The sequence below is a fragment of the Penicillium chrysogenum genome (genome assembly GCF_028827035.1).
Source record: "Penicillium chrysogenum strain IBT 35668 chromosome Unknown utg000002l_segment0_segment0, whole genome shotgun sequence".
In the NCBI taxonomy this organism is placed as follows: Eukaryota; Fungi; Ascomycota; class Eurotiomycetes; order Eurotiales; family Aspergillaceae; genus Penicillium; species Penicillium chrysogenum.
This window is the reverse complement of record NW_026622750.1, coordinates 4934461-4957082: the sequence shown is the minus strand read 5'-3', so window position 1 is coordinate 4957082 and position 22622 is coordinate 4934461. Positions and strand designations below refer to the sequence as shown.

General features: G+C 49.9%; 5 protein-coding genes across 5 annotated transcripts; 2 read left to right on the top strand and 3 right to left on the bottom strand.

Moving 5' to 3' along the window:
• Positions 1–548: 548 nt before the first annotated feature.
• On the top strand, positions 549–2019 carry N7489_005087 (uncharacterized protein; the record flags this gene model as incomplete). The annotated part of the gene is made up of 2 exons (XM_056710839.1): positions 549–1696; positions 1746–2019. 2 exons carry the CDS (start codon positions 549–551, stop codon positions 2017–2019), a joined length of 1422 nt encoding a protein of 473 aa, XP_056569260.1.
• Positions 2020–3754: 1735 nt separating this feature from the next.
• On the bottom strand, positions 3755–4600 carry N7489_005086 (uncharacterized protein; the record flags this gene model as incomplete). The annotated part of the gene is made up of 1 exon (XM_056710838.1): positions 3755–4600. The coding sequence occupies one exon, from the start codon at positions 4598–4600 to the stop codon at positions 3755–3757; it is 846 nt and encodes a 281-aa protein (XP_056569259.1).
• A 1016-nt stretch (positions 4601–5616) lies between these two features.
• Positions 5617–6225, top strand: N7489_005085 (uncharacterized protein; the record flags this gene model as incomplete). Its single annotated transcript, XM_056710837.1, has 1 exon — positions 5617–6225. The coding sequence occupies one exon, from the start codon at positions 5617–5619 to the stop codon at positions 6223–6225; it is 609 nt and encodes a 202-aa protein (XP_056569258.1).
• Positions 6226–7728: 1503 nt separating this feature from the next.
• N7489_005084 (uncharacterized protein) lies at positions 7729–8042 on the bottom strand (the record flags this gene model as incomplete). The annotated part of the gene is made up of 2 exons (XM_056710836.1): positions 7729–7841; positions 7889–8042. 2 exons carry the CDS (start codon positions 8040–8042, stop codon positions 7729–7731), a joined length of 267 nt encoding a protein of 88 aa, XP_056569257.1.
• A 6864-nt stretch (positions 8043–14906) lies between these two features.
• On the bottom strand, positions 14907–17072 carry N7489_005083 (NADPH oxidase family protein; the record flags this gene model as incomplete). Its single annotated transcript, XM_056710835.1, has 5 exons — positions 14907–15286; positions 15341–15503; positions 15572–15672; positions 15729–16458; positions 16539–17072. The coding sequence occupies 5 exons, from the start codon at positions 17070–17072 to the stop codon at positions 14907–14909; spliced, it is 1908 nt and encodes a 635-aa protein (XP_056569256.1).
• Between the last annotated feature and the right edge of the window lie 5550 nt (positions 17073–22622).

Sequence of the window (22622 nt, the reverse complement as noted above, 5' to 3'; positions counted from 1 at the left end):
TTCCCGCGAATTTTCGCTGACTCGTAGTCCCCCGAGTTTTTGTCTGATAGTTTTATCTTTAAACTATGAGTTCTGCCTCAAATAGCTTTCAAAAAAAAAAAGATGGTAGATAAATTCTATGGATATCAATAATATTACTTTACTTTCGATAGGAAACACATCTAATATACTACAAACAATAGTTGCAATTGTAAGATCCGAATACACAGGATAATGCAATATAGAGATATATATCTTCAGTGCACCTTCAGAGGAATCCGTGCCTTTTGTAGTTAATTGACCCCAACAGCTGATATTCAACTTCAAAGAACATCTGGCCTGTAAACATGATCTAACAGACAAGAATACAGCGAGATTTACCAGTTTTACATAGAAAGTATGCTTCATTTTAGACATCAAGTAATGTATGGAATATAACGTGTATAAATAAACGGTATTTAACGGGCTGAATCAGCGATTTATTCATCCTGTTTGGGAAAGTTGTGCGCTGATAGGCGGTTGATGGGCGGCCGGCCCATGGGCGCCCAACTCCCGCCCATGGGTGGGCCATGGCGAGGTCTAATCGCGATGCGCTAGCGAGTCACGTGACAACACAAACCTCGATGGTGTCAGGATGGATGAGCAGAACGCAGACCAATGGGACTTCGGTCCCGAGTAATGATCTAAGCAGTAACAGCAGTGCACCTGCCCCAGTGATGATGCGCGAGCACCTTCAGCTAACCGTCCGCGGCACTGACCGTGCCATCGTCGACCCTCTTCGGAGGAGAGAGGATGAGCTCGTCAAACGGCTGAACAGATCCATCAATGACGTAGCTAGGGAGCTAGGCAATATCGAGCCTAGTATCAGACTTCTAGACCGAGTCGTTTCCGCAGCACGAGTTCTGCCTAGTGGCGACGTTCTCGTCCAGACAGATGACATCAAAGACTACGAAGACCTCATCAAGGCTGCTCCCGCCGGGTCGTCCGACACCTGGTGCCAGGTGCTAGGCGAGAACGCGGGACTGAAAAGACAAACCTACGCCGTGGTGGTTCACGGCGTGACTTGTCGATTCTCTCCCTCCGCCACGGACGCGAGGAGGCAGCTGAAGGCCGAGAACGTCAGACGAATCTCTACTGCTGCCGAAATCGTATACATGGACTGGTTGATGACCAAGAGGAAAATGGACGAAACGAGGCCAGAGTCCGCGAAGCTCCTGATCGAGTTCGCCGACCCATACGCTGCCAACCAGGCCATTCTACGTGGCCTGGCGATCTACGGAAGGAACCACGACTGTCGGTTCTTCGACGGCAGCCACCGCCTCCAGCAATGCTACCGCTGTCAGATGTATGGACACATAGCTCGGAACTGCAAGCGAGACATTCACTGCGCTTACTGCGCGGGGGATCATGATTCCACGGAGTGCCCACATGCGCATGATCGCCGCAAGGCCAAATGCGCTGAATGTGCTAAGCACAAGAGACCCGATTTCAGTCATTTTGCCTTTGATCGGGGATGCCCTATTCGAGGCGAGGAGCTGGCTAAAATCCAGCTCAACAGACGCCAGGGCCCGCAGCTACACCCGGAACGATATAGCGAGCCCGCCACGGCGCCATCTAGCGAAGAAGATCACCCTACACCCTCCGAAACAGCTCAAGCGGATGCAAAATCTGCTGAGGCCAGAGCTGCGAAGGCCGCGAAGAAGAAGTCATCAAGCCGGTCCCGCTCCCGGATGAAAAAGCGGCGTGGTGGAGTCTAGCGAGAACAGTCAGGAAGAGATAGAAGAGGACCTTCGCGCCCTATCCAACTATGGCGTCCAGCCAGTCGACTCTGTAAACGATGTGGTGGTCATCGACTCGCCAAGAGAAACTGTCACCTCTGAGAGCCCCGCGCTCATAGGTACGCAGCATCGAGGGCGCAGCGAGAGCCCTGACAAGCCCCAGGATGCGACCAGCCAGGGTCCTCCGCCCGCGCTATCTACGCGCCGGCAAACACGGAAGGCCCTCCTTGAAGGACTCTCTCAACTTTATGATGTAAACTAAGCTCCTCGGCCAATTCAGGAGCCTGCCGACTTCCTACCGAGCCACTGAAAAAGTAGACTCGTGACCCTGGGATCTTAAATCCCCTCGCTTGTCCCATTTCGGGCCCCCAGCACCGCAGTGAGTAACCCCCCCCCGCGTCACTGATCACCTTCACGGCTTGCCGTGTGAGTTGCTGGACAGTACGGGCCTCGGTCCCGCAGGGATGAAAGCGATCAACTGAAGACGGGGATGGCGGGTTTGCCCTGTTTCCTTCGGAGTAAACAGTCATCGTCATGTGATATAGTTGTCCCGGCTACCATGTAGTGCCCTGCCGGCAAATCGGGCTTCACGGCCTGACAGATCCGCGAATGAAATTTACTTACTTACTTACTAGAATCACTGTCCCGTTGATAAGCGTTGAAGCGATTTGAACGACGTTGAAGTGGTGTTTGGAGATTTTGTGGCCTACAGAGTCAAGCCTCGTCCTGGAATAATTCCTCTCAAAATCGTGCGTTGAGTGTGGTGAACCACTTTCATCGACCATTAATGCTGCAAAAGTATGATTCATACATATTACCGAACTTGGAATTAAATTGCTCAACGCGCTTGCATTCTACATGTCCCCGTTTTAATCACTGTCACCGTTTCTTTAATGAGAGTTGAAGTGCTTCGACAGATGCCGAAATAGTGGGCTGGAGATGGCCGACGGAAACGCTGTGCTGTACCTGCGGTTGGCCGGAGGACCTTTCGGTCTCACTAGAATCAATACTGCCATCTCTAGGCTCGCGCCGCTGAATGTTATTTCTTTCCTTTTCTACTCTCTAAGGATACAGTCGGGCCATTCTCATTTGTCGGATAGATTTACCGTGATTCGGCTCTCTTGAACCCCGCACTTACACCTGCCGTCATAAACGCTGACAAGATGCGACTCAGTGCGGTCCTCTGGACTGTGTTCAGGTGGTGGCGGGGTTTGTCTCGAAGTGGGTCGTGCCAGGCCGCCGACACATAGCCCACGGACAGCGTAACAATAGCTTGGTAAATCTGCCGCATCTGCTCTAGTCGTAGATGCCGTAGCCCGCTTAGTGCGATGGTGGATTTGGTGGCATGTTTGATAAAGCTATAGCTCCTGGTTGCAGAAGTATTGTACATCATGTTCAAGAAAATAATCAAACAACAGCTTCAAATAATTCGACACACTGTTGACTATCTTAGAATCGCGCCAGACCTCACGTGATGTTATCGCAAATTCGATACGGTCACGTGGTGTCAGTGCGCGCCTTCCATTATCCAAAGAGGATTTACTAGCAAACACTAATTCTTCTGCAATTTGCCCTGCGGATACAAAATCTAGTAGGGTCAAGTCCCTACCAAGTATCTGTCTGCGTTATAGACGGTTGGTGCCGGTATCCCGAGTTGGGCCAATGACGCCATCCGCAGCGCTAGGCACCAGCCCCGGACCTTAAGTGCTTGGCCTTCACTAAACAACCTTCCGGGGTCCCTGTGTTTTGCGGCTCTATGTCTCGCGTGCAAGTGAATATCTCGTAATGCCCAACTAGCTGCGCCCCAAGCCATGGAAACGACAATGCGCTTATTTATTTACTTTTTTGTTCTTACGCTGTAGTTGCCTGTGACTGCGAGGTAGAATTTATTATTCAAACTGTGATACAAATGCCTCCTTTGGCCAAGATCTCTAACCAAATACAATATATACATGTGTGATCAGAGAATTGAATGTCGAATCAATGAAAAGAGACGATTATGCAAAGATGTAAGTGAGCCCAGCGAAAATTGCTGTCAGCAATGTCACACCACCCCCCGGCAGATGCACAGCGCCCGCATTATCAGCTGCAGGATCTTTCTCTTTAGAATCATTCTCATCTTTAGAATTTTTCTCATCTGCAGAGACTTTGTCACCCGCAGTGGCATTCAAGGCAGCCGAGATATTCGAAGCAATAGCAGAGTCGAACTTGGCTGCGCAAGGGTCCACAGTAGCCCATGGTGATCTCTTCGAAACGACCGCGCAGGTGTCATAGCCGCCCCAATCGGCGCCTTCCACATCCATTGCCCCGGTAACATTCCAGGCTGCAATACCTGTAGCGCAAGTATCTTTCTTGCTAGCAGCAATGAGGTCCGGCTTCGCGGCACCACTCTTGGTGGTGAAGATGATACTATCAATCGTGGAATTGCTGGGGTAAAACATAATATCCCCGCTGGACCCTGTGCAACGTCCGTATTCCACGAACCATGTGAGTTCCCACGTGCCCTCGAGGTTGACAAAGTCAGTGTTGTTATAGAGGAAGTAAGGATCGCTGCTGAAGAGACTGGTCGAGTTCATATTGAATAGGGCTGGCTCGCTGATGTTACTGTAATTGCGGGGAGGCGTTATGATGTAAGAAACCTTCATGTTAAGCGGCGCAACCAGATGCGGGTTCTGAATTGCAAACACAACGGGCATTTGTGCAGAGGGCGCATATGTCTCATTGCGTGGGAAGACCAAGTCGACTTCGAGGACACCCGATGTAGCTGAGGCGCCTATGACCTTGGTGCAGGCCTGCAAGGCCAAAAGGGACCCCAGGTACAGCCTATTATTGAATGTGTACATATTTGAGTATTTAGAATATTCAAGATGGGGAAATGGAAATGAAAACGGAGATAGAAAAGAAGAGCACTACAAATTATATAAACAGGTGACTTTTCAGGGGCCAGGGCTTATCCTTGGCACAGTTTCCAAGGCCAAAGGTCACCCGAGGCAAAATCGAGTCCAAAGATTTGTGGAAAAGCAAGGGAAAATAAGAAAAGAATTAACAAAAAGATTGGAAAAGGTGAAAATCGGGGATACCCGCGTTATGTCTCACACGCAAACCCACGACACCCATATTTGCCCACTAGCGCTCCACCGTTCCTTGGCTTAATCTTACGGACATCCCCGCTGCCACTCTCCCTTACCACAAAGGCAAAGTGATTTCCTTCTGTGCCCGGAGTGCCCAGTGAGCACTCAGACTACGTAAGCCTTTTTAGAGCCAATATCCGACCTTCATTGGCCCACAATCGGATCCAAATGATCTTCTTTCACTGTGCGATGACTAATTCAGACCCGCTAGAGCTTATGGCGGGGACTACCAAGAGAAGAGATATGTAATGAATGAGTCCCACCTAGAAAATGAGTCAACTCCACCCAATACAATCATTTCATCTCAACAATTCGCGCGAATAAAATTGTTGCTGTATTTGTATTCGCATTTATTTATTCCTTTCGGAATTCTACACGGTAGTTATACATCGTAACAGGGCCCCCGTGATGTATTATTCAGCGGGGTCCGTCCCCCAAAATTGAAGTGCTTTGCTACTCGGTTGTAACGCTAGCAAGGTAGTCGAGTCCAACGTTTCAAGGTCCAATGGGTGAATGATGAAAATAGCCCAGACTAGCACACTTCACTAGTACCCTCTAGGTCTACGCTAACCTAGCTCAGTCGTCCAAAATTGCTCGATAAGCGAAGTTTCACAGTAGCTTGGTTTGTCTTTGATTTAAAGCGAACGGTTTGCCCCGGACGTTAGAACTTTTAGTCGACTCGCCTCTCTGCTAAACTTCACCCTAAATATTTGAAAAACCCTATCAGTATGCGTACCTCTATCTTTGCCGCTGCGTTCCTCGCATCACTGGGTGCTCGAGCCAAGGAATCTAGCACCCGCACCACCATTGGAATCTTCTCCCCCACGTGGGACAATGACCTCCCCGGCGTGACTAGCTATGCTGCCAGCGTTGCTGGTATCAATGCCAAAGCCACCACATACCATGTCGGTTGTATGGATGACGTCGCCAAATCAGACTGCGACATTGTCACTTCGTGGACGATTACCCAAGGTCCCGAGACCGTGAACTTCGCTGCACAATACGTCGCCACCAATCCAGGCACAGACGGTTACGATGTTACCGTTACTGAAACGTATGACTGCTCTTTCACATCCTGGTCCGAATCTGCCAGCTGCACCATGAGCGCTAGCATGGGTGGAACCGTAAGAGGAGGTAGTACCGCCTCTTCGTCCTCTTCTTCGGCGACTTCTTCGACGGCAGCCAGCAGCTACTACAAGATGGACGTCACTGGGGGAGTGAAGTCGTTTACGGCCCCCGCGGCGACCGAAACACCTGGAGCTGCAGCCGCTGGACCTGCCGGTTCATTGATCACAGCTGCTCCCGTGGTTGCTGCAGCAGTCGCAGCTTTGCTCTGATGCTTTCTATATTCGATGGTTCCACAATGGCGAATGTTCATTCACGCATGATGTTCTTGCTAGATCATCTTGTTAAGTTACCCTGATATAATTAATATACGATGTGCAACTCATCCGAAAATTACGCACTGATATACAGCGAGGTCTAGCATTCCTCATATAACATGTAGCTGTAGCACATGATATAGATTATAGAGGCCCATCGAATTTGGGTGTGTGGTGAGTCTATGCAGTTCCAAGGGATGTCTACACATGTCAAGCGATTGGAAAAAAGTTACATTATTGCGCCTAACTAGCAAGGCAAACTAGCGATCCCAGTGAGTAGTAGTTAACTAGCCCCTGTATAATTTCTTTTTTTTTTTTGTTACAAGGGCCTGTTAGAGCATGTGATGCAAAATTTTCGGTAGCCAAGTAATATATGAGCATTAGGTAGTTGCGCTGGACATGTGCTCTGCAGGCAGATATATGGTTGATTTCCTTTATTACTAGTGCATATTTAATTGGGTTCTCTGCTGGTTGGTTCATATAACCTTGCCTTTTAGATTGTTTATATTAGATCCATCCATGTGTAAGACAAGGTGTTCAGATGAGTAATGACTAATTAAAGAAAGATATAGTCGACTCTAGATACAAGACGTAGCGTGAGGAAGCAAAAAAGGTAGCTTCCTCGCGTTCAGGGGAACCCACATACGCCATGTGGGTCTCCATCCGTCCTGTATACTTCATGTATATCCCTGACAGGAGCTATAGTGCTTGGAAAATTCGGTGCGGTGGTAAATCAATGGGATCACTTGCCGGAAAATTTCCAATAGCCGCGCGAATCGGGGTCTACAGGTTCGCCCTAACGTCGGAAATGAAAGGAACCGGTTTGTCTAAATGAACCTTCTGAGAGAACATGGAGGGAGTTGCATTTGCGCTGCTAGAGCTTAGCGGTCTTCCGGCAGTCACTTGTATGGCGTTTCATATTGCTCAACACAGAGAATGCCCTGTCGCATCCAATGTTAGGGCAGTGGAAGGGCTTCTCGCCCGTGTGAGAACGGAAGTGGATGTTGAGTGCTGAGGGGCGCGAAAAGAGCCTGTCGCAAGATCTACATTCATATTGATTGTTGTTTTTGCGCATTGCACGGATACCTCGCGGGAAGACACGTTTATGATACCTGGGCTGGCTGACTTTTTGGGTCAAAAGCGGGGATTCAACCAGTTGCTGGTGGCCCCAAGCTTTGTGTATGTGCTCGATAGGGTCTGGCTGAAACGAACAGTAATGTGACATGGGATCATAAAACGTGGTCGTGTCCGGTGTGCACATGTAATTGCTTGCAGAATTAGTAGCGGGAGGAGAAGGAAAATAGATGAGGGAAGAGTAGGGATTCACGCTGGGCGCTGACGAGGGGAAGAATCCCTGAACGTGTGTTCCAAAACTACCTGGACAGGCATTGGGGATAGAATAGTGCGGATAGGAACATATCGAGTTGGCGCTCTGGTGGTCTGTTGGGAATCTCATTTTCAGGCTGAAGCTGGGGTCTGGATGATGTGGTTGAAAAGGGTGACAGATGGGCAACTGGGCGGCGTCACGGCGACATGATGCTGCTTGAACGGATCGATCTCCTGAATACATACTGTAAGTGAATAAGTATTGGGAAATATCTACTCAAGATGCACTGACTATCATTATTTGTTGCATAGTCAACGCTTTTCGCCAACGTCGAAAAGGGTGGCAGCATGTTAGTCTGGACTGAAGATTGCCGCGGATGTTGTTTATTGGGCCGAATATACGCTGTGGGCGAGGAAGCATCGTTGAGAAGTTCATGCAAATCCATAATGGAAATCAATAATCTAAAGCAAGAACTGAGGACATTGGTTAGAGGCATTAAGTTGATGTGGCGTGGCAGGACTTCCGGCGAGTGATCAGAGGAATACGTCATCACTCTTTAGAAAAGCACCCTTCAAAAAAGCATAAGATATTTTCCGAACATTGTTTTCTATGATTCAATAACTGTCTCAGCTCGGAATGGTGTCTGCAGAGCGAAATGTGTTTTAAAATTGTTACCATCTATGCTCCCGGATGTGAGAGTTTGGTATGGTTCGAGGCTCAAAGTTGTTGAGGGATGAACTAGCTTCACAAGCTCGAATGCCAACAAATTGTTGCTTTCATGTTCCTGGTCTAGCAAGCTGTTCGGGGCATCCATTTTGTCCGCAAGAGAATGTCAAAAATCTGGGTAATACCTCCCCCATCAATCTTTGGTGTTTAAGTCTATGCAGACGCAGCTGACTAAGTATAGAGTTTTACTACAGCAGTAGTTAATCAATGTAGTCAGGTTTTGACTGGGGAATGGTTATTTTTCGGCGGTTGTTGGCGGTCAATTCGATCATAGGATAGTGATCAACGAGTCGGTCGGCAAATTTGATCAATCCTCAAGATGTTGAGGGTCAGAAGACAGTCGGTGAGGAGGTATATATTTCAATCACCCTTTTCCACTTTGTTGAAAGCCTCACTAGATGAACAAAAACCAGTAGAGTTTACTGCCATCAAAAAGAGAAAAATGTAGAAGCAAAAAGTATCTTGATAGTCTCGAGTTCAAAGATTTAGTCAACGTGTGGCCAAGCTTCAACGGGTTCACGGTCAGCATTCGCACATCCGACCGTGACCGCAGTCTAGACGGACAGACCCACAGCTAAACACAACACTAAAAGCGAGGCTAGGAAAAACAGTCCGTGATTTCTAGGGATGAGACTTTACGTGCTTTTCGGTCATGAAGCGTTGAGTCGTTCACAGATGAGGTGATTAGGACAAGAAATATGAGCCTATCATCGCGTATTCAATATCTCCCATAAAGCCTCAATTTAAGAGGGTCGTGAAGGATTCAGCAGTCAGCCAACGTTTCTTGACCGACTCAGCATCCCTTTTTCTCAACATCACTCTTACTCGTCTGTCCAGCTGAGCACCCAAAGGCAAAAGATGTCGCTGTAAATAGTTGCGGTGAAAAGAAGACGTGGGTTTCAACAGGCTTCAATTGAGAAATGTGTCCTTCAACACTTCCAGCCAGGTCGGTGAGTGACAGAAGCCGAGACGCCTATAAATACGTCCTCTACCCTTGCAACTGCTCTACGATTTATTCACTTGATTCTGCAAAGTCGAGCAGGCTTGTGTCTGACGCACTCGATAAGTTCTCCCCTTTCATCGAGTACTGGATTTTCTAATGTAGTGACATTTATAGGATACATTGTGGACCAGCAAGCCAGACAGTGCCTGTGAGGGATGTGATCCCCAGCATATCCACTGTGCCACTCAAGCTAGCCGATCAAAGATACGAGATTTGGGTTAGCTGGTCAAAGTGACTTATGCGAAGGTGTCGCCGCTATAGCAGCTGATTGAGTTGATCTACTGTCCCGCCTTTGAATGTTCCCTCAAAGTTGAAGCATGACTGCTCATGCTGTAGGTATGAGAAGCTCTGCAAATCCTGTTTGAATATTGCACTGATTTGAAGGACGCGGGACAACCAGATCCGTAGACATTCGACCACAATGCACGAGTGCAAGGGCCACAGCCCCCTGCCGTCCCTCCACCCTTGGTCTCGGCCACCGGAACATGTGAGTCAAGAAATGTCTCACTGATCTACTGTCCTAGCTAACGTCTGACAGTGAACCATTAATAGCGTACGTACCCGAGTGCGCGCCCCCCCGCAGCGGAGGATCCAGCGCTACCGTCAATGCCTCGCGCAAAGCCATGTGTTGTGATATGAGGCTGGTGCAGATCAGGAAGCAAGCCGCACCATCGGAATTAGCTCCGAAATGTCTATACAGACAACCAACTTGATTTACAATCAACTTGGGTCCGTGTTGTATATATAACCTCATCTCTCCCTCTAGAATAAACAATCAATTCATACCTCTTAACAACAACAGGTTATGAGCCCGGGAGCAAAATCTGGGGTGCCGTCTCTACTCATCTGAGAATCATCTTGTCAATCTTGAATATATATCTACCCCGCTTTCATTATTCTCACTATGTCTGCTCTGGTCCATGACTCGCCCGACCGAGCCGTCACGGCCATCGAGCCTCTGACAGGTAGCGACAATTTCGCAACCTGGAAACGTCTCATGACCTCCTATCTCAAAGCAAGGCAGGTCTGGGATGTAGTATCGGGCGACCTTCAGCGTCCCGATTGTCTATTCAAGTACGCCAAACCCATTACGGCGGATATCCACCCCTTGGTGGAGCCCCACCTCAACGGGGCGGTGAGGAAGCGGACCATTGAAGCGCGCCTCGAAGTGGAAGTCCAGGCGTTCGAGCGCCACCGTGAATGGTCGCGCCGCGAAGCCGAGGCCTACCACACTATCTTCCGGTACCTGTCCCCACACATTAGCATTCATGTCGCGGGACTCGAGACGTCCCGTGACCTCTGGAATGAACTTGAAGAACGGTACCGGCGTATGGAACTCGCTACGTTCTGCGAGCTGTGTGCCCAGCTTCGCGAAACAACTCGTGAACGGTGTGCTAGTGCGCGTGATTTTGTTGATCGCGTACGGCTGCTCGTACATCGACTGAATGCTATCGCGCCAGGATCAATCGGCGACAAGGCACACATTGCGATCTTGCTCACGCAGATCGGACCGGAATACATCCTGGTTGTGGATGCCATCCGGAATGACAAGGATCCAGTCAACCCGACCACGATAGGAAATCGGTTGTCTAATGCCGAGCAGACGGTCCGACGGAAGGAGTCTCCCGCGCCACCGCAGGGAGTCCCAGGACCGTCCATCAATACAGTGCAGAGAAACCCCAAGAAATGTATCTATTGCAAGAAGCGCGGCCATGTGGTCGCGGAGTGCTGGAAGAAACAGCGCGAAAAACACCCGCCTAGGGACCATGGCCTGAAGGCTGAACGGAGTGATTCCGGCTCACCAAGAAACAACATGCAAAATATACCATCAAGCCAGGTGGGAGATCGGCAGGGCCCGCCGGCTTCCAAGAGACCGAGGATCAATATCGTGAGGGCGAGGGTGACGACCCTTTATACCCACGCACCGCAACCCCGGTGGATCCTGGACTCGGCCGCCACCAGCCACATCTGCTGGGACCGGAGCTGCTTCAGCAGTCTGCGGCCCCACCGCGAGATGTTGGACACGGCGGGCGATCCAGTGGAAGCCGAAGGGATTGGTACGGTGAAGCTCACGCTCCGGGGGAAGTTCAACCAACCCCTGGTGTTAAAAGAATGTGTACTTCGCGCCACGCGTCGGGATGAACCTGATCAGCGTGCCGAAGTTATTGCGAGACCGCTACTCGGTGGTGGCGCACCCGCAGAACGTCTTTGTGCAACGCCGAGGACGGACCGTGGGGACCGCTTACCATGCGGAGGAGGAACTGTTGATCCTGCGGTGCCATGTGAGCAGAAGATCTCGAGATCGAGTCCAACTGGCGAGGGCGCCGGCGACCCGTGGCCATGCAGATTCCCTAGAACCGCAGGCGGTGGCCATGGACGTCGACGATCCTCAGGAGTCAAGTGACGCAGAATGCGCAGCGTCAACCTCTGAACTCGGTGGTGAAGCTGTGATACTCGAAGAAGATGCGTGCAAAGGAGTGGACCAGGCCTCCGAAGCGTTGTGGCACGCTCGGATGGGACATCTGAACCGGGGAGACTTGAGGGTGGTCCTCCGGCGGACCGGCACTCCGTACCGACCGCTGACGCAGGCGCAGCTGCTGGCAATGCCGCAGTGCCCGGCGTGCATGTCGGGTAAGCAGCATCAGAAGAGGAACTCCCGTGCAAGACGGCCACGTCTGCATTCGACGAGAACGTTCGAAATGATCCATTCGGACATTATGGAGATGCCGATTGCCAAAGATGGCTCCAGGTACGTGATCACCTTTACTGACGATTATTCTCGTGGCTCGTGGGCATATGCCATGAGATGGAAGCATGAAGCACTCCAGAAGTTCCGATATTTTGTGGCCTGGGTGCACCGACAGTTCGGCGCCCAGATCAAAAGGTTCCTCACCGACAACGGGAGAGAATATTTGCCGATCGGAACACACCTCGAAATCCAGGGAGTCGAGTTTGACACCTCGCCGCCATACTGCAAAGGGCAGAATGGTTTGGCCGAACGCACAAATCGCACTATCCGGGAGCGGATCAACACGCTCCTGTCCGATGCGAGACTTCTTCCTGGTGGACCGAGCTTTTAGAAACGGTAGTCTGTCTGAAGCTGCGCGCTCCAGCATCGATATTACAGAAGAAGACACCGTTCGAAATATTATACGGGAAGCCGCTATCGCTGCTGCATCTGCGACGGTTTGGCTCCCGCGCATGGGTGTTGATCCCGAAGGAGCATCGAGCAAAACCCGGACCCAGATCATCCGAGTGCCGATTGCTAGGTTATTGTGACCCGAACCAGTACAAGCTGTATGAAGTCCATTCCGGAAAGACCGTCTTTTCCCGTGATGTCGAGTTCGATGAGAGGACCCCAGTGGCGCCACTCATCGAGGGGGAAACAGGCAACGACCTCTCGGACAACGCTCCTCCATCACCTGTCTTTCCATCAATGCCGAGGTCGGGCGGGCTGCCAACACCTCCTGCATTGCCATTACCTCCGTCGAATGAGCGAGAGGAAACGCCATCTGATCGTGAAGAGGAGACACCTCCATTGGCCAACCCAGGCCAACAAGAAACCGACTTGACATCGGATTTTGGGTATTCGATCTATGGTCGCAGACGAAGACCGTCACGGCGTCTCCTGGAATCACTAGGCAAGGTGTACTCGGCAGGCACATTGAATACCACACCGGCCAGACAAGTCGACCCGGTGACCTTTCACGAAGCCGTGTCAGTCCCAGACCAGCTGGAATGGTGGGCCGCCATTCAGGAAGAATATGCGTCGCTTCTCGAACACGGAATATGGGAAAAGATTCGGCGAGAGGACGTCCCAGCCAGAGATCATGTGATTGGCTGCAAATGGGTCTTCAAGACCAAAGCCAACGGAACGCGCAAAGCGCGATTGGTTATCAAAGGGTACCGGCAGAAGCACGGCATCGACTACCATGAAACATTTGCTGCGGTGTCGCGGATGGACTCGGTCCGCTGCATCATCGCCAGCGCCGTGTTACGAGGATGGAAGCTTCACCAATTTGATGCGGTCACTGCATTCTTACATGGGGACGTAGACTCTTCCATCTACATGGAGTTGCCCGAAGGCTTCGAAGAACCAGGATATGTTTGCCGGCTTCGTCGTTCCTTGTATGGACTCAAGCAGGCCCTACGGATTTGGTACCAATGCGTCCACCGCGTCCTGGCCGCTCATGGCTTCACCATGGCACAATCGGACAACTGCGTGTTCTATAAATCCAATTGCGTGATCTGCGTCTACGTCGATGACTTTCTCGTTGCTGCAGCAACCTCGCACGAGATAGACCAAGTGCAACGAGCACTGGAAAAAGAGTTCCGATTGAACGACCTTGGAACTCCATGTTCGTTCCTCGGGATCCAATTAGACTACCATGCCGACGGAGCCGTTTCCATTCACCAACACCAGTATATCCAAAAGGTTCTCTCCAACTTTGGCATGGAAACCTGTCAGACGAAATCTACCCCTATGAATCCCAAGCAAGTCTTGAATCGCCGTCCAGACGAAGAACCTCCGGACGAGGAAACAAAAGCACGATTCGCAACCGCCATCGGTTCATTGATGTATCTGATGGTCGGCACGCGGCCGGATATTGCGTTTGCGCTGGGCACGTTGAGTCGCTTCACGTCTCAGCCACAATCGCACCACCGGGTCGCCCTGCAGCGATTGCTTCGCTATGTCAAAGCCACGCAATGCCATCGCATTACATACCGCAGTGGTCAGTTGGTCGGATACACAGATGCCGACTTCGGTGGCTCCGTCGTCGCTGATGGGGCATACTCCATGTCTGGCTACGTGTTCCAACTTGCAGGCGCACCAGTCTCCTGGTCGTCCAAGAGACAGGGGGAAGTGGCCACGTCTACGACCCATGCCGAGTACATTGGACAATACAATGCCCTTCTACATCTGCAGTGGCTCCGCACCTTCCTAGCAGAAACGCACCTGTATCGGTCCCCGGTCACCAACATCATGGCTGACAACCAGTCCGCTATTGCCCTCTCGCGCAATCCCGAGTTCCACAAACGGACCAAACATTTCAACGTGAAATTTCATTATCAGCGAGCAGTGCTGAATGCTGGCGAGATTGGTCTTCAATATGTTCCTACTGAGGACAGGCCGCTGACGGTCTCACCAAGCCGTTGGGACCTACGGCTTTTGCCAAGTTCTGTAGTCTTCTAGGAATCGAAGCCTTGGAGACTCGGAGGCAACAAACGTGACAGCGCAGGCGCTCTTTCCACTTTATTTTCCCACGAAGGTTTTTTGAGTGGTTTTACCGAGGGTTGCCTGCACAGCGTTAATCCAGTATCGCCTTGCCAGCAAAGCAATCCTGCGGGGGAATGTTGTGATATGAGGCTGGTGCAAATCAGGAACCAAGCCGCTCCGTCGGAATTAGCTCCGAAGTGTCTATACAGACGACCAAGTTGATTTCCAATCAACTTGGCCCATTGTTGTATATATAGGCTCATGTATCCCTCTGAAATAACAAGTCAATTCATACCTCTGAACCACAACAAGCCTCAACAGCTGCATGAAGAAAGCATACCATGTGACTTGAACATGCTTGACTAACTAGACACCGCCTTCGGTAATTTTCTGTCGGACCCACTTTTTGTGGTTGGCATTCTGCCCTCCAACCACCGCATCGTCACTCCGCCAGGATCGTCTATTATCCACCAAGGTCTCCCGGACAGCCGGGTGGTCTGCTCAGGAACAGCATATGCAGCGGGCATGGCAGTCGGTGTCCGACCGGGCTCAAACTCTCTTTCAATATTGGAGGGTTCTGTTGGCGCTGCGATCGTGTCGGATGTGCCATTGATGAAAGGGTCACCGTCCGGCCACCACTTGCAGGAGGGTTCTAGATCAAGGTCAATCAATCGCCAATCACCACTCGTTCTGGAATGGACGATGCGGCGTACTGCTGCGCGTGTCGATTTGCTTGCGCACACTAATACCAGTTAGCCCGGCAAAACCGAAGTGCATAAAGGGAGAGCGCTCATACCCGAAAACGCGGTCGTTCCGCCTCTACCATCCATTAGACGTGCCATCTCCTTGTCGATATTGATGACATGAAAATGGTATTTCAGGCGCGTGCAATTGCGGTTGCGGTAACGAATCCGGTCCACGGGCTGGGTATCTAGGATATGTATAGTGAATTGCAGAATCTGCTACCGAGTTAGCCCGACCTATTGTAGGAGTGATAGCGAGAAGAAATATTCACTCACATCAAAACCCGGTCATCTCGGTGTCTATGCTCGGGACAATCGTTTCGGTCAAACATACGGTCGAGCTCGAGGATTTGCGAGATTTCATCCCCCACCCAATGGGGGTGGTCTATTCCGGTAAGCACACGACACCGCAAAGCATGCGAGAAGAATGGGGGAACCCACTGAAATGTTTCAGCCTAACTTGCCACAGGACTTCTAGCCTTCGCACAGTGTTTCTCCGGCTTCGGCTTTCTTGAACGAGATGTCGTATGAACGGCAACGCGCGGAAAAGTCCAATGTCTTCAAGTACAAAGACGACGGTCCCGTACTGGCCAAGGTTAGGTGGATGCCCATACGGACCCAGCACGCATACCGGAAAATGGATCGTCGAGTACGTCGCATGATCCGCGGCTTGTGCGATCCTTCCAGTCACTCCTGGTCGGGGTCGGGTCACTATGCGTAATGTGCGAGTGGTCTGTGCCCCTGGCGCATTCTGCACTGTGTCCACCGAAGCCACGTAGAATGCGGGAAGCTGCAAGAAAGACCTCACCCCTAAGCGTGGCATCCAGAGCTGGACATACTGCCCCAGTTGAGTCTCCCACTCCATGGGAACCGCAATATCAAGCCATAAGAGCTGGTTGAAAGACCGCGCGAGTGCCCGTCTAGAGGTGATGCGCCACGACCCGTGGAACCACATAGTGTGCAGACATGTCCCGGCACTCCAGGCACATCCGGCGCAGATACCACCAAGTAAAACCCAGCGGTAGGATGATACGCTGTCGATTAAATAGTAGAAAAGGGCGCCGGTGGCGGTCAAAGCAAGCATATGGTGGACCTTGAGGCCGAGTTGCGGCCACCGGCGAAGGATTGCAGCCAACGTCCAAGGCAAGATCGAGACGAGACTACATCCGGCCTGTTCATTGTTAGCCACTTCTAGTCAGACATACTGCGGGGGAATGGGGAGGCTCCCGTCCTCAGACCCGCTTCACGTACCAGGAGTGGGATGGCGAGGCGAGCTCCGTGGCTTGTATTTCGAGCATTTGCTCCTAAGACGGACCCATGAAGAAGGCAATGCAGCACGCAAATGCGACCTAGCCATCGATGGGCCCAGTAGAACGTGTCCCGTTCGACATAGTAGACGTGGGCCGGAAGACTGAAGGTAAACCCGGAGCAGAGGGGAACAAGGTGTGTGACCGTCAAGCATCCGGCTCGCTTCTGCACATCCGCCCAGGTCTGAGCATGAAGGCTGATTACAATAGTATTTGCAATTACCAAGGCTGTAAGTACTCCCCCTTGCAAGTATGTTGGTATATCCAGCCACTGGAGCACGCCTGGTGTTGGGGCCTGGAAGAAACTTCTCCAGGATACCTGCTGCAACCTCAAAGGCAAATGACGGAATCTGCGTCCGAGGCTACAACATATCCAGCATACAAGAGCAAGGAGCCCACAGAGACCGAATGTATCTTGGATGAAAGCTCTGGAAGCTCTGGCAAGCCACTCAGCAAACTTTGAAACAGGGCGTGACATGCTTTTTAGGACAGGCAATACTGGACATCAGCGGGTTTATATCTTGTTTTCTAAGTGGCTGTTTGGACAACGTTGACCTGGAGCTTTGATTCAGGCAGGCGAAAATGGCTTGGGAGAGTGATGCGGCAAAAATGACACTGGTGAGTAACGATCAGAAACCTCATTTTATGACTTGGAACGGTGTGGCAGGTTGATGGCTGAAAATTTTCTGCATCGGCAGCGTAACAGTGGTAATCCGCCGCATGCCGATTGCAAGACGTGCGTCTCGGAAAAACCACGTTCGGCGTCGAGCCTTAATTCTACGGTTCCCATATTCCTGCATTATATTACAATTGTGAGTTCACATAGTTCGAACAGTTGAAGTTGATCAACATTCTGAGAAGCATCTCTGCATGGTCGCTTATCTAATAAGCGGCGACCGTCTTTATTAGAAATATCGTTGAGGCAACCTCGTGATACGCTGTGCAAACTGGTCACAGTTAGGTTAGAAGGGTTTGGGGTCGTACTTGCCTTACGCTTTCTCAGGCTTCCAACGTCAACGATCTGTCTCTCAACCGTACTGTTTCCTATCAGGGCTTTCTACAGAGTAGGTCCGTTTGAGGTATCGAGGAAAGATGCCAGGTGGAGCGCCGAATAGGTCTATTCTCAAGTCTTGGTCTATCGGTGAGTGTTGTCAAGTTATAATCAAGCAAAGAGTCCTGTTGTAGTTCAGAGGTATGAATTGTTGTTGTTATTTGTTATCATTACAGAGGGCGAGATGAGGTTATATATACAATACGGAACCAAGTTGATTGTAAACCAACTTAGTTATCTGTATAGACATTTCGGAGCTAATTCCGATGGTGCGGCTTGCTTCCTGATCTGCACCAGCCTCATATCACAACAGTACGTACGACCAGGACTTCCTGGATCTCTCCGAATATTTGCAGGCAAAAGCAATACCTTTTCCCAATAGATTGATATTCTGAGGACAAGTAATAAGGGTTGTTACCTGTATGTTAAACTTTGATGTGAGTAACGGCTGGTTCCTTGGATGATGTCGTTGGATTGCTCACTCGATCAACGTTGAGCGGAGGCAGATTTGGGCTGCGCCCAAGCTTGTAATATACGGACAGCGATTGGGCTGTCAAGGACTGCCTTGGCTGCTTTAAATCCAGATTTCTTGCTTATATTTTATTGCCGCCATGCTTCAACGGACTACCTGCTATGCCCATTCACTTGTAAGGTATCAAAGCTACTGTAGCCGTCAACATAGGATGAGATATTTGCCAAAATGGTCTGCTAATTTTTCGCTGCGAGTTCATACCCATACCTGCATACCCCTGGTTTCACTGGCCGGCGCCCGCCCAATGTACGCTCGTCCTCTGTTCGCCATGAACATTTTCTATTCCTAACCCTAGGAAGCATACGCTGCGTCATGTATATTGTGGGGACGAAATTATGCACCATCAATCATGCTATTTACACCGGGGTTTCAGATCATTGTCTCGATGGATCGTGTCATGTGGGCTTTTGACGGTAATCTTTTGTCTGCAATATTTTGGATGAGGTTTTCCGGTTCCAAAAAGGGAACTTCGCCGATACGCGCGTTCCCGTAGCAAACCGAATATTTCTCTGTCCATATCATTAATGATTCTGCGCGATCGGTCCATCGAAGCGACCAAAATGGCTCCTTCATGCATCCATCGCGCCAAGCGAGCTTTCTCGGCCCCTCGACGCCGATATTTGGTCTCAATCCGGTCGCAAAGGCCGCACTTCATACTCTTTGTTTCGGTCATGTTGACTAGCTTGATGCCGCATGTCTCACCAATACGATACTCATAGGTGCACTGGTGAGCAAAGCTGGTCCAGCTCCAGTCTCCGCATGAGAATTGTTTCTGATTATAAAAACACATGTCTAGCGGATTTGTTAGAGCCTCTTTAGTCGTAAGGTCCAATGAAAAGTTACTCGCTCTTGAACGTTCGGGAGATTCTTCTCCAGCATTAGAACATTAGCAATGAGCATGCAAATGGCTCTTTGCTTATCAATTCTCAGTTCGCACCCAACCCACGTCATGAACTAGGGTTTAATCGCACGAGTTAATTAATAAGGTCAAAATGTGCTGCGAGGATTGTCTTTGAAGTGAGATAGAATACCTGTGGTTTCAGAACCTATCACTGATAACGACGCAAGTCAATTAAAGGAATGCTGATTGATAGAGAAAACAGAAGGCGACGCCAGCAATCAATTTTTGACTGGGAATCCCTGCTGTGCTCAATCCATATAATTTGCCACCATGTAGTACAATGATGCGCAATTAGAGTCTATGTAACAATTGCAGCAAGCGACGTTTCAGAAACAGTCTCTAGTGGTCATGATAATCCCAGGTCAGTCTCCGGTTTAGCTTTCGGAGATATCCAAATCTGCACCGTCCTTTCCTTTCAAACTGAAATCAAGTTTTTCAGTGGGGCTACCTTGATTTGAGAACAGCGCTACCTTTTCGGGATTGCAACATGTTCGTGGTAAAGGAAGCCCTCGGAATTTGATTTGCCGGGTTAAACTTGCCTCTGCCCAACCTGCTTGCCTATATCGCCTGCTCATTGCGACCTGGATTTCTGGAATTAGTACCCTAAGGGCGGTTGTATCCTTACCGAACGGACCATTGGTCGGGAGTCAGGCTTGTTGGAGCTATACCCCTCCCCCCGTATTGGACGCGTTAATTGTTATGGTCATGAAATGAACACATACACTAAAAGTGTGGGTTGAGCGACGTCAAAGCCCGGGGATGGCTATAGCTTTATTGGTCGAAAAGGTGTCTGGAAACTGGATTCCATCGTCACGACATCGCATGCACGGGCCGGGATTTGAAGGGATTTGAAGGAACTGGAACGGTATTACCACCCACGCAGTGTTCGCGTCGGGATGCACAGACCTAGAAACAAGAATCTACATGCCCCTTTCATGCTGGGACCATATATCACTTCCAATCTCTTCGGTTCTCCTACAAAGCTAAATCGATGACCCAGAACAGATACACCGGCTATGTCTTGAACAGGCTCGGTTATTTGCTGTATATTTACGCATTCCCTTAACCATCACCTACACCAGCATATGGATAAGCAACACATGACGTTAGGGCCTAGCGAAAGGGGGGAATGTCCGCCTTGTTACGACACAATTCTCGGATTTCTGCGGGAACCTCCTTCCATCATACCACATGGCGCTTCTCTTACTATATCCGTGGTGGTGATATTAGGAGAGTCTATAAGGTCCCCAAAGGCGCCAACGCAAGCATTCGCTGTCAACGTGTCCCTCGTCGACGAATATGGTGCAACAAGCGGCGGACTGCAAGGCAGTTTGACCTCTAATATACAGTTCCATTCCGACAAACATACACATGGCCTTGCTGAGTTTAGCAATATTGCCATCTGCCAGACAGGGCCACGCCGGCTCCGGGTTTTGCTGGGGGCCTTCTCATGCGCCGGAATGTCTGTCGTAGCACGTGCCGATTCGGACGTCTTTCTCGTCAGTAAGTCAAGGTCAGAATTGGACGATACCTCTCCTACCATGACAGCAAATGACGCTGATGTGTGTAACAGTACTTTGACATCTATACCCAGTTACTCGGTCCACATTAAATAGCCTGTCACATTTAAAGCCGCATGCCGGGGTATGGCAATGCCAAAGAGCATTTTTGAAATGCAGGCAAGCTGAACAAGACAGTACTCTTGAGCAGTTTGGTAGTTTACTGCCCATAGCCCTCCAGTTTAAAATAGACCACAGTTCACGCTGCCGAGAGTATAAATTACACCCCACGTCAGGTATCAGACCATCGTTCATTTAGGAATTACCTCAAAACCAACAATATATATAGGAGTAATATAATAACATGACAAGGCGAGATCCATAATGGAAACGACCAACAAGCTAGAATAGAGCAAAGAAAAAGAGTCGGCATAATCTCCAGAGAAAATTTGCGTATTCCCCGATCCGTGTTCATAGGGAGAACACATCCGGAAGAAAGAATCGTGACGGACATTAAACGCATGTTTTAGATTCTATGTGAAATCCCTTAGCCTACAATGCACGAGCCGTCGAGGGACTATTGGGGGAATGGAACCCTGACGACGCTAACAAAGGTACTGATCTGTAGGTGAAATGTATATAGAGTTGATAGGACTAAGGATTAGCTTCTTGATACTTGGTTAAATAAGATATGTATTAACGTGTAGAAAGAATAAAAACTAGCTCTTATACCATCACTAACACATACTATACCCATGGATTAATTTGTAGGCTATTTCTCTGTTATTACTCTGCCGCTCTCTCGGTAGGTTGCCGTGAGCCATTTCGGATCCTCATGTAATGAAAGTGTAGTTAACCAACCACCACGATGCTCAAGTAGGTTTCAAATAAAGAACGAGAGACGATTGCCACTGTACAAAAATTCCTGAAACAGTTGCCTAGTGTATCATCTTTCTTGGCTAATGAAACAAAAAGAACCTGTCTCGCTGCAAATTCTTGGTAGCATAATAGAGCAAGCCGACGTCTGACCGGCGACTAATCGGCAGTGGAGTAAAGGAAGTCGCATATGGGACCTGGCGATTTATCTCGATGGGTTCCAAGGTTAATTCAATTCCCCTAAACGGGGCTACAGTATGCAATCCCTTTAAGTTACGAATACATTGCGGTAGGACACCAAGAACGGAGATCGGCGATGAAGGTTCGCGACACACACTAGCATGAACTTTTTAGCTGTGTTCTTTGCCACCGTAATCGGGTTGTGGCAAAATAACGGAAATGGAATCGCGCATGCTCCGAAAGAAAACCAGAAAACTGATGTTGGTTTCTGAACTAGCGTTACCGGGATTTGGAACCAAACCCCGTACCATGATGCAGATCATGGTTGTAATAATTGGACAGCCCACCTATTCTGTACGACGTCTAACTGATAAGACTGGACTTGGCTATAGAGATTGGTCGGATCGACATGGCCATGCCTAGCACAAAGATTAAAGATTTCATAACCAGTCATCACATTAGATGGTAAGGTTGGTTTGGGGATGGCCTCGCCGAAATCACTCATTCTAGGGTTATGGCCTTTAATCTGAGACACACTTTTAACGGCCCCACATCCCGGCAAACCCAATTATTAGTCCCTTATCCTATCGTATCACGGGCATGTGACGCGGCCGGTCTATGGCGTTGCGCCGTTTGCAAGTCAGCTCAACAAAGACCTAGATCGACAATGGGGTTGCCTTGTGAGAACTAGCGGATGATTTTCCTTGCAGGACCACAGCCACAGACCGCTTGCTATTTAGTGGTAAGCGCACGAGCCACATTCTCGATCTCACCGTGGCTCACCTCAGCTGGTGGCCGCCCCTGTGGCTCAAGCTTATCCTTGATACTTTCCAATCTATCGCCTTGGCCACTTCCAAAAGCCCAACTAATCCGCCCTTGATCTTCAAACATTATTGATTTTTAGCGCCCTGAATGGCTCGATATCCCCCGCCAGCGCTGCAGTGCCGAGCTATAAGGCTTTCGCCTCATCCGGATCACGGGCTATCCTA